General features: G+C 37.1%; 1 protein-coding gene across 4 annotated transcripts in view; it reads left to right on the plus strand.

Annotated features, from left to right (window-relative positions):
• Positions 1–18,630, plus strand: part of NBAS (NBAS subunit of NRZ tethering complex) — a 214,384-nt gene that overhangs the window by 35,957 nt on the left and 159,797 nt on the right. For all 4 annotated transcript variants that reach the window (XM_076332759.1, XM_076332760.1, XM_076332757.1 and 1 more), the window contains exons 16-21: positions 717–842; positions 1,994–2,145; positions 3,039–3,173; positions 3,445–3,523; positions 4,262–4,366; positions 4,659–4,795. In XM_076332759.1, coding sequence (XP_076188874.1) covers positions 717–842; positions 1,994–2,145; positions 3,039–3,173; positions 3,445–3,523; positions 4,262–4,366; positions 4,659–4,795 — 734 coding nt within the window. The remainder of the gene's footprint in view (positions 1–716; positions 843–1,993; positions 2,146–3,038; positions 3,174–3,444; positions 3,524–4,261; positions 4,367–4,658; positions 4,796–18,630) is intronic.

Here is an 18,630-nt window from a genome sequence, read left to right on the forward strand (position 1 = left end):
TTTCTTTTAATTCTTGCTATATTAACAAAAGGATTTAGGCACATGTTTCTAAGGGTCTCTTAGTGTACTGTGTTACATAATCAAAGGGATCATTGTTTAAAACTAGCATTATAATAATTAAAATGAGATGATGTATGCAGGTCACTGAGGAGACACTGCGCATCATTAGCTTGGCCAGACTGGGAACTGTACTCATGTGAGTGTTTACAAATAATGAAAGACCTGGCAGATATATTGAATGAAATCATTTGAGCTTGTTATTGGCCAGGGAATGGGTTAACTTATACTCTGATGTGAGTATAAGTTTATTTGCATGTTTTTTCAGGCATGTATACAAATTAGGCCTGTGACTCACTCTCACCGAAGAACAGATACTTAATTTTTACGACTGCTCTAGGCAGTACTTTGTCTAGGCCATTTCAATTGTTCTGATGGTAAACGAGCCCACTCTATAGCTGTTAGTTTCCAGGGAGTGCTGATGTCATACTGGTTACCTAAATAACTTCTTCCTTTTTCTTGAGGAAAAATCTCTGATTTTCTAGAGGTGTCCATCAGATCTGAGTGTTACTCATCTGTATCTTGAGCCATTCTCTTTCCTACCTGCTTAAGCATACCCGCAGTAATTTTCCCTCTACCTGTTTCAACACACAGAATTAATAATGATTGTTTCATATGGAAATCAGATGACTTTCATTTTCATGTGTTTGCTTTTTTAGATTGATAATGAAGAATATGGGGAAGCTTTGTCTTTGGCTCAAGCATATGGCCTTGATTCTGATCTTGTGTATCAAAGACAGTGGAGGAAGTCAGCTGTTAACGTTGCTTCAATTCAAGACTACTTGGTGGGTTTGTTTTTTGTGACATTCAGGCTTTCTTATCAGAATGGCTGTGTTATCTTTACAGAAATTGAATTCTCAATTGTGTTCTAATTTATACAACATAAATTGGTGGCAATTTGGAGAGCTGTCCTGCAAATTCCATTTCATGTCATGTGGAAGAGAGTGATCTTGTTAATTTAACTGAAGGCCTGATCCGGTGACCTTGGAAGTTAATGGAAATCTTTCCTTTCAAGTATCTTCTGTTAATAGCAGCTTGCTGTCTCTGGTGTAATCTCTCCCCCACATGCAGCAGTAGATTGTTGCCTGGCAAATGAATAATAGTAATTGGAAATATGAAGCATTTAAATAACTTCTAAGTATTTTAGAAAATTAAATGGGAAGGTGTAGTTGGTATCAGTAGCTATATAGCAAAGTTTGAATAGCAAAATTTACAGTGAACTCTGCTACCTGTAACTGGAGCTTTTCAGTAGAATCCAACGTGTTTTTTTTTGGCTTGGAAGAAAGACTTCAAACTCGGCAAACAAGCGTTGTCAAAGATGCACAACCTAATGGTGCTACAGGGTAAAGTCTTCCAAGAGATCAGGAGAAACATAATCTAATTTTTATTTTTTCAAGTCAGATATTAAATGAATGTCAAAATAAGATTTTTATAAGTAGCCATGTTCCATGTGCTATGTAATCTCAACTGAAGATCAGCAGATAAGGCTAAAAATATTTTGTGACTTTGGTGTGTCCTTTCTGTCACAGAATCCTATGGGCATGTGAAGAGGTTGATACTGAAAATTACTCTAGTGCTATTGTGGGATACACTCGGTTTATAACAATTGCATTTTAGCCCAAAAACGTCACATTTTATTTAGTGTAAGGAGGAGTGATACTAATTAGGGAATACAAATAATAACTTCTGTTCCATTTGTTGTGAAAGTTCTGCTAAATCATTTGGCATTTCTGTGCCCTTTTCTGCCGCATACACTCTGAGGGAATTATGTTTTTTGCATTCTCATCTCTTTTTTTATTGGTTCACATTGTCAGTCATCAGGTTAAGTTGACATTTTCTTAAGTGGAAGAAACACATTAGAAGATTTTAGCATCTCCAGTTTCATTGCTTGAATTGAAGCATATAACATTCTGTCTATACTCTTGTTCTTGGATAGAGCAAAATTAAGAAGCGCGCATGGGTTCTTCACGAGTGCTTGGAAAGAGTTCCAGAGAATGTGGATGCTGCTAAGAAGCTGCTTCAGTATGGCTTGAAAGGCACAGACTTGGAGGCTCTTGTGGCCATAGGAAAAGGACAAGATGGCGGCAGGTTTGGGAAGAGTATTTTTTTCGTTTGTTTTCTTTTTAAAGAGTGGTGTATGAAGTCTTTTCTAATAATTTGGTAATTTTTTTTTTATCAACCACTAATGAAAATGTTAAGATGCTTTTGCAGGACATAAAGAAAAGTAATGCTTTGAATCAAACTATTCTAAAGATGTCCACAAGGTACCTGTTCTCCTTTTACCTTTTACAAAGGTAAAATCACTGTTTATTTTGTACTGCATTTTCCCTCTTCTTTGGATGCCCTTTATTTTCTTCATCACAGAGAACTTCTGATGTCACTATTTTTCTATGAGAATCTGTTTCTGTTGTATCTTCTGGAAGCTGCAACTACCCCTATAAATGCATTTTGTTGTATATCTTAATTGTTGTAATGATCTTATGTTGTTCAAGTGGGGAGGGGAACAAAGCAAAACACAATGGGTCAGTGGGGAAATACACGCAGAGACAATTCTCTTCGGTATTCAGTTCCTGGTGGTAGAAATAGAAGAGGCTGTTCTTTCGTTGTGCAGTCATCTATTACCATTGTACGCTGTAGACTTGCTGCCAATCCCAGTGCTACCTGTGGAATTTAGAAACTCTTATCAACTATCATAGCTGTGTGGTTGGTGGTTTGGTTTTTTTGGTTTGTTTTAGGGAGGGGGTGGAAACGAGATGATGCCTCTTGTTGGCTCGTGATGAGTGCCTGCTGCTTTACAACAGCAAAACTCAGTATTATTATTTTCTAGAAAAGTTTAGATTTTTAGTCAAGACATAAACAGAAAGCTGTGTTAGTAAGTTTATTCAAAAATTAGTTCGTCATATCTTTTTGTTGTTGGTTGTTTGTTTGATTGTTTTTTTTTTTTAATCAACATTGATTACATTGTTGGTTTTGTCTTCCAGATTTATCTTACCAGGGGAGGTGGACATTGAAATTCCCTACGAAGACTTTTTGTCACCAGATGAAGAAATGGATACTAGAAAGGAAAAAGAGGCCAAGAAGCATCAAGAACTGCTGTTATCAGTAAACTTCTCAAAGTAAATGAAATGTTAGGCCATGTTTTATTCAGAGTTATAGGTTTATTCTAACTACAGAGTTGCAAGTATGTAATTACTCTCATGTATGTTATTCCTAATAGGAAAGTGGTTTAAATTTTAATAGGCATTATATTGTGTCAAAGTTCTCGGTTTACTTAATTTCTTGATATATTCCAGTGCACAAAGTCATTAAAATGTGTAACTATTGTCTTCATATGCACATGATGTACAATATCAATTGCAAGCATGAAAATTCCTGTTTTGAACACAGGCTGACACTGGAACAAAAAGAACTCTGCCGTAGCAGGCTGAAGCTGTTAACTTACCTTGATCGCCTTGAAACCTATGAGGTGAGGACACTTGGTATCTGGCTACAATTCTTTTGAGTTCTCATTCTATAGGCATTCCTGTAACTTTTTCGTTGCATCATCATATCTTTATATATTGTAGTATTAATGTTTATAGTCTTCTTGAAATGCTACAGTCTCTCACTTGAGAAAAGTAAGCTGTTTTCTGTTCAAGCTACTGTGTTTCTCCTGCTTCACTGTTGCAAATGGCCGGCTTCTAGTGTTGAGAGGTATAGCTGGGCAGAAGTCTGCTTTGAGCATACTGTGTCTGCAGGGAATTAAGATATGCAACAACGTGGGATGTGGAGTTGGTGCAGGATTACTGTTATTTCCCTCTGTCAGTCTTATTAGCAAGTTTGATACAGATTCTCTAACGAATCATCTTCTTCCATGAGCTTACCAAAGTGAAAGTTTTTGGAATGTCAAACTGTGTTTTGCTTAGTTTTTTAACTTTAACTTCGCAGTTGGCACTAGTCACATAATGACTTTTACCACATCTCTTTGTAACTAATGTTGTCTAAACCCTATTTAAAATAAGGCAGAGAATTGTCTTAGCTTATCAATCAAAAATGCATCTGTGTTTTTCACACTGAAACAAATAAAAACCAACAGCATGCTTTTCCACATAAGTCACATACTTATTCATCCTAAGATAAAGAAATGTGTAGGCTTTTTGATGCTTCTGTAAGTCTTGCATAAAAAACAATCTTTTTTAAGTGTTTGGTTTTTTTTTTTTTAAAGGAAATCCTTGGAGGGCCTCATGCAGCTGAACAGCACTATGATGGTGAATTCTTCAAGAGGTTCAGAAATCAGAATATTGTACTTTCAGCAAGAACTTATGCTCGGGTATTAAGATTTATTTTACTAGAATGTAATTTTGTGTTGGTATTGCTGTTTTCACTTAAGTGCATTTTTCCCCCCTTTGAACTTGGTTGAATCTCAATGGGAATTTAAGAGGTGGGGGGGTGTATTTGATTGTAAATAAATAAATGCAGTGACCCTGAGCTAATTTTTTTTTATTGCTAAAGAAAATTTTAAAATTAAATGTTTGTTGCATGACCTAAGCTTACATTTCTTGCTTGTTTTCAGTCTAAATCAGTCTTAAGCTAGTTCTGCAACTTAATGTTTTGCTCTTTAGGAAAGCAATGTCAGAGCCCTGGAAATTCTGTTCACTTTCCATGGATCAGCTTTACTTCCACACAGACAGGCAATTCTCTCCAATTTTCCAGAGACTACTTCACCACATGAATATGCTTTCTTGTTGCCTGAAGCTTGGTAAGGATGCATCAGTGGATATTAACTATAAAAAAAAAAAAAAAAGATTTTTAGGTTAATACTTAAATTAGTTTCCATATATGGCAATCTGCTGTTGGTTACCTGGAATCAAGAGAGCAGCTTTGTCTTTATGTACTTGACGAGTCTTCATTTTCTGCTTTACTGTGTGCCATTCATGGAAGCTTTTTGGTCTCTTTTGATTAGAATCTTTTGATTACAGGCCGATGGCATCCTGGCCTGTATCAGCAATAGTGTGGCCAGCAGGAGTAGGGAAGTGATCGTGCCCCTGTACTCTGCACTGGTGAGGCCGCACCTCGAATACTGTGTTCAGTTTTGGGCCCTCACTACAAGAAGGACATTGAGGTGCTGGAGCGTGTCCAGAGAAGGGCAACGAGGCTGGTGAGGGGTCTGGAGCACAAATCTTATGAGGAGTGGCTGAGGGAACTGGGACTGTTTAGCCTGGAGAAAAGGAGCCTCAGGGGAGACCTCATTGCTCTCTACAACTACCTGAAAGGAGGTTGTAGCGAGGTGGGTGTGGGTCTCTTCTCCCAAGTAACAAGCGATAGGATGAGAGGAAATGGCCTCAAGTTGCGCCAGGGGAGGTTTAGATTGGACGTGAGGAAAAATGTCTTTACTGAAAGAGTGGTTAAACATTGGACCAGGCTGCCCAGGGAAGTGGTGGAGTCCCCATCCCTGGAGGTATTTAAAAGACGAGTAGATGAGGCGCTTAGGGACATGGTTTAGTGGGCATGGTGGTGTTTGGTCGATGGTTGGACTCGATGATCTCAGAGGTCTTTTTCCAACCTCAATGATTCTATGATTCTATGATTATTATCAGGAAAGTAGGGACTTTAAATGTTCTTGCCTCCAGTACACATAAGAGGAAGCATGGCCTTTTCTGACCTGAAACTGCTGAGATTTTCACAGGTGTAAGTACAAGTCTGTAATTGGTTTGTAATAACAGCCAGCGTTAGGAAATTAATAATACAAGTGTTTAGCTCCCTAGAAGCAATTATGTTTTTCTGGATTTGTTTTGAAATACAATTTAACACTTAAGCAGTCAGTAACTTCAAAATCATTAATCTTGTTACTGATTCTTGCGCAGCTTGCTAAGGTAGAATTATGAAAAGCTTTAAATCCAGACTTTCCTACTCTTTCATTTCAGTATAAAATGTTAGCTTACTGCCAATTTCATATAGATTTTCATGAGAGGCTTCCTTGAACATCATAATAATGTTCTGTGTATTAACTAAAAGACTTTTTTGCTTCTATAGTGTTTCTTTCAAACGCTTCAAGAAATCAGTTTTGAAGCATATTGTTCAGTGCCCATAAAGAATTGGGGAGATGCCATTTTTTAATATTTTACAATAGGACTTCGAAGCCATACTTCAGTGGGATAGTTTTTGGAGTAGCTAATAGAAATTTTTTTTTTTTGGTAGTCTTCCAGCATTATAGTTAAGGTTTTCACTTCAAAGTTTTAACAGTCCCATTTGGATAATTCTCTGTGTGGAAAAGGTTTTTTTAATTCATCAAGTTATTCCCCTGACACTTTTCCTAGCTTACAATACTTACCACTTTTGTCCTTTCTGAGCAGAAGTTAGTCTTTATTTCATTATATTTAATACTTACCAGTGCCCTTTTTATTGTCTTGGTAGTATTAGGAACACAGTTATGGTGTGAAAGCACTTGTTTTATCCTTTTCTTTAAGGTAACAGGACCATGAAGAGAAATTATTGCAGTGTTTATAAAATTGGTAAAATATATTCCAATTTTTCTCTTTTGTGTTGATAAGATTTATAATGTGAGAAGGAGGGAAGAAGGGTCATCTTAAATGTGGTTATGATATTTTGTTGGTGTTCATAAACAGGTTCCTCTTTTTTCTGAAGGGTTGTTTGTTCTTGGTTTTAGTTTTTTATTTTGTTGTTGTGGTTGGTTGGTTTGTTTAAGAAACTGACTTATGTGCCAAGAGGCAAAATGACAGTTAAAATAAAACATTTCACCAGTGATCTAGTAGTAAAGATGTGAAGTTATGGGTTAAGAACTTAGTTTTGTCTGCTGTTGAAAAATGGAAGTATATAGTTTGAATCTTTATTCCTATGGCAGACAGAATTTTCCAGTGCTAGGATCAGGTATGTGCAGGTTCACACTTTTTTTTTTTTATTCAGGTTACAGAACAGATAATACTGTATGTCTTTGAAATGTTTGTCTTTGGACAACTACAAAATGGGGATGAGAGTAAATCCTATATACACAAATCCCATATACTTATAAAAATATACTGTATATTTGATCTAACCTTTTTCTAAAACTGTTTCCCTGTTACAAAACTGATTACTCGCATAGTATTGCTAAATACACTCCCTAAAACTCTATTTTATTAATGTAATAGAATTAAATATGTATTGATGAAAATATCTATTAATGAGAATAATATACTAATGAACTAGACTTAAGTTGTACAAAGTAACATTTTCTTACTAATTTAAAAAGTTTTTTTTAAAAATGGGGTGAGTCTCCTCCCCAGTCCAAATAGCTTCAGCTTCTGGCAATTGTTGTTTCATGTGAATCAAAATGAATCCATGTGAATCAAAGAGAATTGAAGTTCTTGGTCATTTTAAGTGAGTTTATTGGGCCTTTTAGTTCTAGCATTTATTTTTTAAATGGGTTATTAATATGAATAGAATTACTGGCATTATGTAGATATGTAGTTGCTGTTATGAAATCCAGTTTAAATGAATGTGCTATCTAGTTTATTTCTCTACAGAAGACAGTATGTAGACATAATTTGTCTTTAAATTAAATGATTGAACAAGGTTATGATACAACGTACGGAACTTTCATTCCCACAAAATATTAAAAAGTTGCAAGTACTGACTAATTAATAAACTTCTGAACAAAAGGAAAATACTGCAAAAATATAAACCCCAATGTTTTAATTGGTAGCAAAAATGTCTGTAGCAGTATGACTTAGTGTCTCGTCAGCTTATACAGCTTGTAATTACAGTGGTCTTGGGATAAGGGGTGAGAATGATTTAATCTGTCCTCATGAACTTCGACTCTAGACAAATCTTATAAAGATTCTGAGTCAGGAAACGACTTAGCCTGGTTTTCCTTTTTAAATTTCACACTGTTGCAGTTATGAAATAAGGTGTACGCTGGATATCAGAAGGATTTTCTACTTCCAGCTGCAAAAAAGACAGATCTCTCTTGTGATTTCTTTTAGCTCATTGTTTTTCTGAAAATTCAGGGCCATAATTGTCTGTACCAAGAGATTCCAGTAGGGTAATTGGTTGCTGTGGTGCATGTGATGAGACCACTAACATGGACCAACTGCATAATAGTGCCCATGTTAAGATTTCAGCCTGCCCCAGTGGCCTTGCTTAAAGAACGCCTTGTTCATGCTTTGCTGATGCCTTTGCTGCTCAGCTTCCTGCAGCTCAGACCTCTTGCTGAGCAGTGTGCAGCTCTGGAGGCAGAAAAGACTTTGGTGGAGGAAAAAAAATATTGTAGTTTGTCTTCTAGGTCTTCATAGATGTCCCTGTGTGTGTGTAGGATGAAGTACTGCTGGGAATTGTCCATACTGTGTCTGTGTATATGGAGCACTTTAAATGATAAGAGGTTTGGTTCCCAGCTGGAGCTCTCTGAGGTGACACCTGTCCTTATGGAAATTCACCACATTGCTCTGTGTTCTGTTAGTTAGTTCCTCCATTTCTAGGGGAATCTGGCTGAGGAAAAACTTGAGATTGTATAGCAGGTGCTGCCTTGTTTGTGCATGGAATGGGTGAGGTGGGACAAATAGGCACCTCTAGCTATTGCCAAGGCAAAAGCCTTGAAAGAAAATTGCTTGCTGTACACCACCACCACCACCATGAATGCACACAGAAGTGCTATATCTGAAGAATTTCATCACCTATGAGAAATGTTTTTGTAAAAGTTGCATTATAACTGCCATTTCCTTTTGTCTGGAGCCTCCATTTCAGCTGCAGATAGTAAATTCTAAGTACCTTGTGAAAGACATGCTTGTTTTGCTGGTGCATTCTATAGGCATAAAGCAGTTGTTTTTCTTGTTACTGGCATGTCATTTACATTAGGATGGCATTTAGAGGCTGATGTCACAAAAAAATTTAAGGTCTTAATAGTCAAGGAAGAGTTGGCATAACAAATGGGGAAAAAGGTAGAAGATTTTTTTTTTTCTTCTTTCTGTCTTCTGGGCCAGGTTGTTAGGAAATAGATACATGTTTTTTTCCTGTATCTGCTTGTAAAAAGTCTCAAGTGGTACATGTTCTTTTGTTTCTTGTTTTTGGCACATGTTTTGTAGCTTAGCATCTTTAGGGGTCATTCTCAGAACTGTTCAGGAGGAGGTTTATAATATCTGAGCAGAGGATTTATGTATTCACGGGACTCTTGAAAAGACCTGCGAGTTATATAAGCTCAACAGCTCACGGGGTTGAGAAGGAATCTGAAATACTAAGATGCATCAGTGGCTCTACGTGCCTGTAGGCTTCAAATTGGTATTGTGATAGACTGACATTACTCAGTAATGTGTTTTTGCAGAATTGTGATTGTAATGTTTTCCTACTTCTTTTCATATTGTTTCTCAGCTTCTTTTATAATGATGACTCCTGAATCTCTGCTGTCTCTTAGTCGTTGGGATTCATGTTCCTTCTCAAAGTTCCATCGATGCATAGACTTCATCTGTTAAGACAACTAGAGTGAAGGTGGTAAAAGTTCAGGTATTCAAAGGAGATGATAGCTCTTTCTAATCTCTATTTTAATAGCTACAGCTAGCGTTTTTAGTCTATAGTTAAGACTGTTGCCCTCAGGTTTTTAAAGGTGATCTCAGAAGAGAATAATGCCTTACCACCGTTATAAATACATAACCAGAGTCTTTTTCCTTTTCTTTTAATTTTCTTATCCTTTTTACTACATTTAACTGCTATATTGCGACATTACCACTCACATTTTAAACTCACAGAAGTTGGGAAATTCAAATGTATGGTTCCCTCAACAGCCATAAGTCTGCTATATTGCACGTTACAGTAGTACTAAAAATCTTCCTTCTAAGAGAGCAACTTTTTATATGTTTCTGCTTTTTTACTCCTTAACTTTCTCAAATACTGCTTTTCAGTTGTGGCTTAAAGTGAGTTTTTACTGGAGAGTTGTGGATGAACTCCATTTGCAAGATGAACTGGGGTGGGAGTGGAAATACCTTCTAAAAACTTAGTGAAGGTTTTAAAAGCTGAAAATGTCCACATAGTAGACTCTCATCTATGAATAGATAAATACACAATTAAACTAAGAGGTTCATAAACAGTTAACTTTGCCTTTTTGTAATGATATCTTCTCCTGAACTAGGTTTTTAGTTATTGCCTGTGGCACTGCAGTTTCGATAAAGCTCTTACAGCTTCATCTCTTCTCTTCTTAGTATATGTATGTAAATAGGTTTGATGACTGAATGTCTGCAGAACTGTCTAATATATAGTCCTCACTTTTTCATATTAGTTTTTCTTCTTCTTTTCTGAAGCTGAACTGCTTTTGTTTTTAGTGTAGTTCAGAAGTGTTCATGTTAAAAGAATTAATCCCATGGTCAGTTTCTTTTGTTTGTTTGTTTGAATTCATTTGTATAGTGCTACAAAGGGCATAAGTTCTTACATGCACTTCTTTTCCTTTGTACTAAGGGAAAGAAGAACAGTAGCTTGGAGGTAGAGGGATCAATATAGTTAATATTATTTCAAGGATGTGTTTTGGGAAAAAAAATAATTAAAATATCTCAGATCTTACCTTCAACTATGAAGTAGAAAAAATAACTTTTGAGGGAAAGATTAACTTGTCATGATGGCACTCGTGTTCCTGTCTGGATTGACTTCTGGTAGGAGTGGTGAAGGTTCTTGTGGTCCATGTAAAGATTAAAGCAGTAGTTTGGAGGAAGAGAAGCTCTTCTGCAAACTGGCCTATGTGGGATCTGGGAGAGAGGAGCAGCTCACTGCAGCCAGAAGGCTGCTGCAGAAAGTGAGCTGGCAAAACTACTGTCGGTATTAGTCATGAGGGATTTTTGAAGAGGAGAATGATAACTTGAAGCTATGAGGGAGCCGTGGAGAACATGAGCTGTCACCGAGGAAGGAGGGAAGTTTCACAGGAGCTGCTCTGCTGGAGCTGAGCTGCCATTCAGAGGGACCTAGACAGGCTGGAGGGAATGGACCAGCAAGAGCCTTGGGGAGTTCAGGAAGGGCAAATGCAAAGTCCTGTTCCTGCAACTGAAGAAACTCTTGCAACAATAAAGGCTGAAGATTAACTGGCTGGGAAGGAGCTCTGCTGAAAAGGGCCTGGAGGTCCTGGTGGGCACAAGCAGGACATGAGCCAGCAGGGAAGACCAGCAGCATCCTGTCCTGCATGAACAGACGCACAGCCAGGAGACTGAGCAATCAGACTACTGCAGTCGTTCAACTGCATCTAGAATACTGGGCCCCCAGTACAGGAAAGACATCAGTAAACTGGAGCGAGCTCAGCAGAGGGCCACCAAGGAACACTTGAAGGCTGAGGGAGCTGGGTGTGTTCAGTTTGGAGAAGGTTTCAGGTGGGCCAGTAGCAGCCTTTGCATACCTTCCTATAGCGTGTGAGCTGAACTATGCCTGTGCTGTTTATCCACAGAGCATTAACAGGATTTTTTTATACTTGTGGCTTGTTCTTGTCTGACTTGTCTTGTCTTCATCTACCATGTGTGCCTTTTGCCTGCATAGTCCTGAACTGTACCTTGGCTTGCCTTCCCCAGTCTTCTCATGAAAGTGTATTGCTGCTATCGTCTTACTTGTTTGTCACCTTTTTACAGGGTTTAGAACAAAATTTCGTCTGTGAACATTCATTATGCTTTATAAATGTACAGTTCTGAAGGAGTATTTTCATTATATGATGACAGACAGCTTTGATCTTACTCGGAGTTCAGCTGTGTCTTTAAAATAGCCCATTTTGATTTTGTGAAAGCTGTTGCCTCACAGTTTTAATTGTATACATCAAGAAAAAAAACACAGCAAGCTTCTAAGCTGCGGTTGTGTAGTGTTGGTGACTTTCCTGACGTTTAGATTTTTCAGTCTAGGTTGTTTTAGGAGAAGAAAAAAGTTCCCCTCTCCCCAAATTCTATTAAAGGTTAACCACATCATTAAAACATAGCTTAATTTGTTTATGTGAAATCAGATATAACTTTTCTCCTCTAGTGGCAGAGTTGCTTCAAAAGACCCATAATCGCAATGTGCATAGCAGGAATTCTGAAAGGTAGTTAACTGTGGCAGCTGAAAGCTGTGATACCTTTTCCACTAGTTAATGCAGATCAGTTTTCCCAAAATGTGTGGTGTTTTTGGCACTCTGTTTTAGGTACCAGCTGTACGTCAGTCTTGATGAATTTGTCACATGTCCTATAGATATTCCTGGAAAAAGAAGAGCTTCTCTCTCTGCCCACCACTTCTGTATCACATAGTATATTGAATAATTGGAAGCTAAAAATATATGTAATCAGTTATATAGTTGCATTAACTAATTCACTACTAAACTACTATAGTGGTAGAAAATAATGTTTTCATGCAATGTGAAAAATGCAATACGTATCATAGCTGTTTAAGACTACATATCTGGGATGCATTTTTTACTATATTTCATCCTCAGTTATAGAATAATTGTGATGTAATAAAACTGTTTCAGAGCCATAAGATTTCAGAGCAAAAGAAACTGGCATTGATTTCCCCACTGATGTCTGAGAAGATACAGGCTTTGGACAAAGAATTTCTGGATTAAATTAAAAAAGAATATTTTATAAAACTTCCCTTGCAGATACTGTATTATATACAGCAATATGTATTATATATAGCCTACTTTTAATGTCTCCATATCTGTATGTAGTAGGATTATGGAAGTGCTAATTTGAATGTGTAGTCTAAAATAATTTACAGTGTACCTACAGTATAATATGGAAATCATAAATTCTGGTAAGTGTACAAGTGTCAGCAGGGGGAAAAGACTATTTGAAGGATTAGGATTTTATATTCCTCTTATCACAAAACAAATCTGAGTTAATTTTAAAAATAAATGTAATAAAATTGGAATCAAGCACATTCTTCAGAAACCTTTTGAGTGGATAACAAAACCATTTGATGGAAACACTACCTTATTTTATAGTTCAGTATCTTTCATATATAGCTTTCTCACCTCTACCAGATCGATACTTGGTGTCTTAATTAAATGCGTGATGTTCAGAACTATTCCAGTATGTAACACACAAGCTTTCAAATGCAGAATTAGTGTTTATAACATTATTTTTTCAGACAATGAGACATCATTTAAAAGAAAAGAAAAAGCAAAGGTTCATCTACTCCCAAAACATTTTTAGAAAAAAACCCAAACCTACTCTTAAAAATATTGCATGTCTTTCAGCAAAAAGATACTGTTTCCTAAATGTGTTGGGGCAAATTGCCTTTTGCCTTGGAGTCTGGATTCGATGTGCACAAGTTTACAAGGGAAAAGTTTTATAAAAAAAATTTTCTAATCCTCAACTAGATGAGTCTCAGAGATAGGCCTGCTGTATGAAATGCCTGAAGGAAAAAACCCACACAGAGTTGTCATTGGTAATACAAAGAATTGGACTCTGACCTTAAAACTGAATTAGACCTTCCTCTTTTGAAAGCCTGTCCTTGGAGAGAAAAATAATCTGCAGGTTTGAATAAATGCAGTTAGTAGGATACAGAAACTACAATAGCATGGACATCTTTTGTCAAAGCAAAGAATGGGAAGAATTGCTAAGACAACATAAACAATAGAGTGAAAAGAGCAATACAGGAAAAGTCAGCTCTTTTTGAAGAAATCGAGTTGAATACCTCCGTAATCTGTCAATTTACTGGGCTCCAATCATATTTATTTATTGTACTGTTGAAAAGAAAAGAGAGAAGGGGAAAAGGTGGGGGGAAGCAGTGGCTCAGGAAAAAAATAAAAAAAAAATAAAACCTCCATGCTAATACTTGTGTTGAGTTATGGTATGGCATAGCTGATAGTTTCTTTTAATTGGAAAAGAGGGCCACCTGCCTTAGTGACTACAGTGATCTGTCCCCATATCTGGAGTTTTGGGTGAGTGCCCACCACGTGTGTGCAAGTTAAGTCTGCATTACTGTCTCTGACCTCTGTGGGACTTCAGTTCCTAGAACAAAACTTAAAAGCATAAGCAGAGGGACTAATGAATTCTGGCTGCAGTAGCACAGAGCGTATGTTGTACGTACAGCATGCTACCTGTGCATGCTAAATTCACCACTTCCAGCCCAGTTAGAGTTACGTATTGTGCGCAGGGCATATGCGGTGGTTCTGATGTGCCCCAGTTCAGCTGGATTTGCCGTGCATGTGTTGTAAACAAAAGCATGGTAGAAAAATGGAAGCCCTACCTCTTAGCATATATGTGTTCGTATCTGTATCTCTTTTTCTTCTCTGTCTCACTTGCATTTATGTTTTTGAGTTTGCAGAATGCAATGGTGTTTTGATGCCTGAAATCTTTTCTCAACTGTCTTGCTTCCATTTTAACAGCTACTTTTCCAAAGTTTTGTTGCTCTCTGTTTCTGCATGAGTCACTGGAGTTACTGATAGAGAAATTTGAGAAAAATTCTGTGCTAAAACATAACTGTAACTTAAGGAAAAAAATTGTAATAAATGTTGAGATAAATCTTTAATAGTTCCTTTGCCTTTATAAAGGACTCAGGTGCACGGATCTCCCATCATTTGCTAGAATCAAGACTGCTTTATTCCAGTCCTTGTATTTGAACTGAAATACGAAGAGTTTTTTCTAAACTCTTCAGAATGAGGAGAGAAAGTAAGGACAGTTGGACGCAGTCATGCAGGGGGCAGGAGAGAGTTGTGGAATTTTTTTAGTGTTGCTGAGAAGGTGAATGAAGTCAGCAGTCAGCTCTGACTGGTGTGGTTTCTGCAGTTTTTTTGGTGAACTTAGCTCAGCAAGAAATGTATATGTTGACTGACTTTCCATAATTGCTGATTTCTACTAGGATGAGATATTTTGCAGTTGTATCTTTTTTTTTTTTGTTTTCTTTCAGCATTTAGAGGATATAGTTACTGAGTGCTGCTTGACTCTTGGTGAGAGCTTTAAAATCTAAAATTCCTCTGTCAACTTATTCCTATGGTGAACCAGAATACTTTTAAAACCGCAAATTGAGCCAAATCGGCCAAAGCAGAAAATACTTCTTTTAAAAGAATTTTCTATGGCTTATCTGTACACCTGACTTAAAGTATTTAACTCAACTTTTTCTGCTGTGAGAAGGGAAAAAAGGTGGAGTAGGCGTTTTCCAGCCAAGATTGCACTGTATGATGATTCTTTCCCATGAACTGAAAAGTCTGCTCCTCTTTAGTATTTCATGGTGAGGTCTGTTAATAAGCTTTTATGAAAAACTTTTGAAGGATACTTATAGTACTTCTTCAATTGATGTGTCTGGACAACTGTAGGTTTCATTCCTGCAAAATCTTGTGCTGAAACATGAGATTGGTCTTGGTAGCTTTGGCCAGAAGGCAAATGGCCGACAGCAGTTGCGAAGGGGGGAAAAAAAATAGGTACAGGCAAGCACATTGCAACATTTACCTGAAGTTTCTCAAGTGTCTATAATATGTGGCTCAAATATTCCTGAACTAGGTATTTTCTAGACATAGTAGACTTTCATGACACTTTCTTCCAGGAATCCTTTCTATTTTTGAACCCAAATACATGGTGTTTTATGTTCTGTGTCATGCAGTGAGTAGTTAACAGCTTAGCTGCATATGGTGTAAAACAGTATCTGCTGTTGTTTATTTTAAATGAGGCCCTGCTAGTTTCATCAGTGCTTACAGTGTTGTAGGGAGTAAAAACAGTGAAATGGCATTTCCTATTTAAGTGAAATGAAAAAATGAACAAGGATATATCAATCTTAGCATATTGGTTGTTTTCTTCTAGGATTCTTCAGTCTGCTCTGGCTTTCACAGAAGGGATGATCACACACTGCCTATCTTTGGTCATTCACATTGCTTGTCTCTGTATTTTCCAACTTTTTTCTATCATACCCTGTTGAGTAAGGTAGGCAGAGGGAGGCAGAGTTGCACATTGCTTCCTCACTTGATGGATTTTGGACGTGAGGGGAAAGGGGAAGCAAAGCAACTGTCAAACAAAGAGAGCAAAGCCTGGGAACTCAAACTGAGTGAGATCTTTCTCAGCAAGTGCTTTTTTTTTTTTTTTTTGTAAGCAATAAACTTTCAACTTTAGTTGAAACTATAAGCCATAGTGGGGTGTTGGAGAAGTCATTTTGAATGGGGTCTGTACTTAATCCATGACTTCTGTTAATTGGAAAGGATTCTATTTTAAAAAGTACTTTTAAAAAATATTTGAAGCAGTTGGAATTTAAAGGCAAACTCAGGTGTGTTTTGTGTTACAGGAACAGGGAAGAAAATACCTACTTTTAGATGGGGAGAGGGAAGTACAGATTATTTTCTGAAATTAGTTGTGGAGAAGGGCGGGATAGGCGATTGCATCAGTCTGCAAAAAGAAGTGTTTTCTAGTAACTTTTGATTTTAGACTGGGTGGATAACTCTTGCTTGCATAAAGATAAACAATATTAGAGACTAAACAATTTAATCAGGGTCAGGAAAGTGACTCAACTATGTTAAGAATAATTGGAGGGAAGAAACATATAATTCATCCTGATGTTCAGGTCAGTTAAGAAAATTTGCAAGTTTTGCCAACTTCAATTTAAACCTTTTGTGCTATTGAATCTGTTAAGAAATGATTTCTTAACTGGAGCTGTAATTCCAGAATGTAACTTTGCCACGTCTATGGCAAGTATGCAGGATGTGGGAGCTTAATTAAGAAGAACGTGTTCAATGTAGTATTTGGCGGTACAGGCTTGGATCAGTAGTTTTAGGTTTTTTTTCTTTTTTTTTTTTCTTCAGGTCTCATCCTGAGGGATAGTAGCATTAGGAGAGTGTGTGTGAGTTTTGGAATGTCTTGGTTCCTTGTCATTCTGATCCCATATTCATGCATGAGTGGCTTTAAATTTGTGTTCTAAACTTCTGCTGTCTTTGCTTACTTCTAGTGATTTTCTCTTTTTAATAATTTGTTAGCCAAAAGAGGAGAATCTTGATGTTTAAATATTAAATGTGTGCACGTCTTTCCTTACTATTTTGCATGACTTCTTTCTCTCAATAACAACAAAAACAACCAGTGAAAGAACAGCCAAACCAAAGCAACTTTCCCAAGTTTCTCCTGGGGCTCTGAGATTATAGGGGAAGACTTATTCAGATGGGATGCTCTTACTTGAGAGAGCCGTTAAAAGTCTGCAAGTGACTACTTGGAACAGGAATTTGCTTTCAGAGTAAATGCAATAAATGGTATCTGCTGCAATTTTCTAATGGAGCTTGATATAATTATTTACTTGTCATGTGTCCCTCCCTCTATTGCTCCCCCATCAGTTAAGTGTTTCAGAGACTCATGCAAAAGCCAAAGTTTGGAAGAGAGGGGGAGGGGCACAGTTTGTGTTCTTTTTTTTTTTTATAGAATCATAGAATCATTTAGGTTTAGGAAAAGACCTTTAAGATCATTGAGTCCAACTGTAAACCTAACGCTACCAAGTCCACCACTAAACCATGCCCCTAAGTACCAGGTCTACAAGTCTTTTAAATACCTTCAGGGATGGTGACTCAATCAATATGTTGCCTTAATAAGGAGTGGGTGAGAAAGAGACTGACAGAGAGGGGCTGACTTTGTTTTACAGGTTACCTAGTACCATTCATGCTGTTCTTAGTGGAGCTATGGGAAGGAGACTAAGGGAAGGGCAAGGTGTGGTGTGAGTGCTCCTCTCAGCTTGGCTTTGTGATTCTTCAACTTCTGAAGCTGCCCAAGCCCTCAGGCTCCTTTGAGAGCCAACTGGTCCTTGCCAATGACTGAATCTCTTTTTACCCCTCATGTTTATGAATAAAGATTGTTAAAATGATTTGATGTGGTCAAGTCTTACAGACCCATACTGTATCTGAGATTTTTTTTTTTTTAATGCAGTAAAATAACAAAACCTTCGCATTACAATTCTTGGAGGCAGAACACTGGTTAAGGTATTAGTATGTGTGTAGCTAATGTTGGGGAAAAAAGCTATCTGTAATGTGAAATCGGAGTTGTTACCTGAAAATCTCCTCTCACTGTTATTTTCTCATGGTAGTTCAGCTACAATTTTGCAGACATGATTTGAAACAACTTCTAAAATGAATCCCTTGTCTGTCCTCTGCTGTATAAAAGCTCTTGTTTTCTTTTTTAACAAAACCAAAAAAGACCCTCCCCAAACAAAACCAAACCCAAACCAACCAACCAACCAATCCTCCCTGAAATGTCTCCTTAAGCCTAATGGGGAGTGAATGGAAAAATTTTACTATAAAAAGAAATTGTTCTGGGCAATAAAATTTTGTCCAGTTTTCTTTTACACTTAATAAAACATGGAAAAGGAGAGCATTATTGATTGTAACCTAAAGACCTCCTCATACTGTTTGGAAAGGAGTGTTAATCACACTTTGGCTTTTCTGTTATTTGACATTTCAACTGATAAAGAGCACTTTTTCACTGCAAACTGGTCCTTCCATAATAACACTCATGTATGACATTTGAAATATGACCATATTAATTTAATTTATGAACCCAGTGTTAAACATTAATATTTAAAATTAATTGATAAATTATGTTATCTAAGACTTAAACAAACAACAGCCACCCCAGTCCCCTAAGTACATGGGCTGATGATGAATCTTTCCAAAATCAGGAAGTGACTTTATTCCTGGTGCTTATACCATAAATG

This window comes from Aptenodytes patagonicus, chromosome 3, assembly GCF_965638725.1.
Source record: "Aptenodytes patagonicus chromosome 3, bAptPat1.pri.cur, whole genome shotgun sequence".
Taxonomy (NCBI): Eukaryota; Metazoa; Chordata; class Aves; order Sphenisciformes; family Spheniscidae; genus Aptenodytes; species Aptenodytes patagonicus.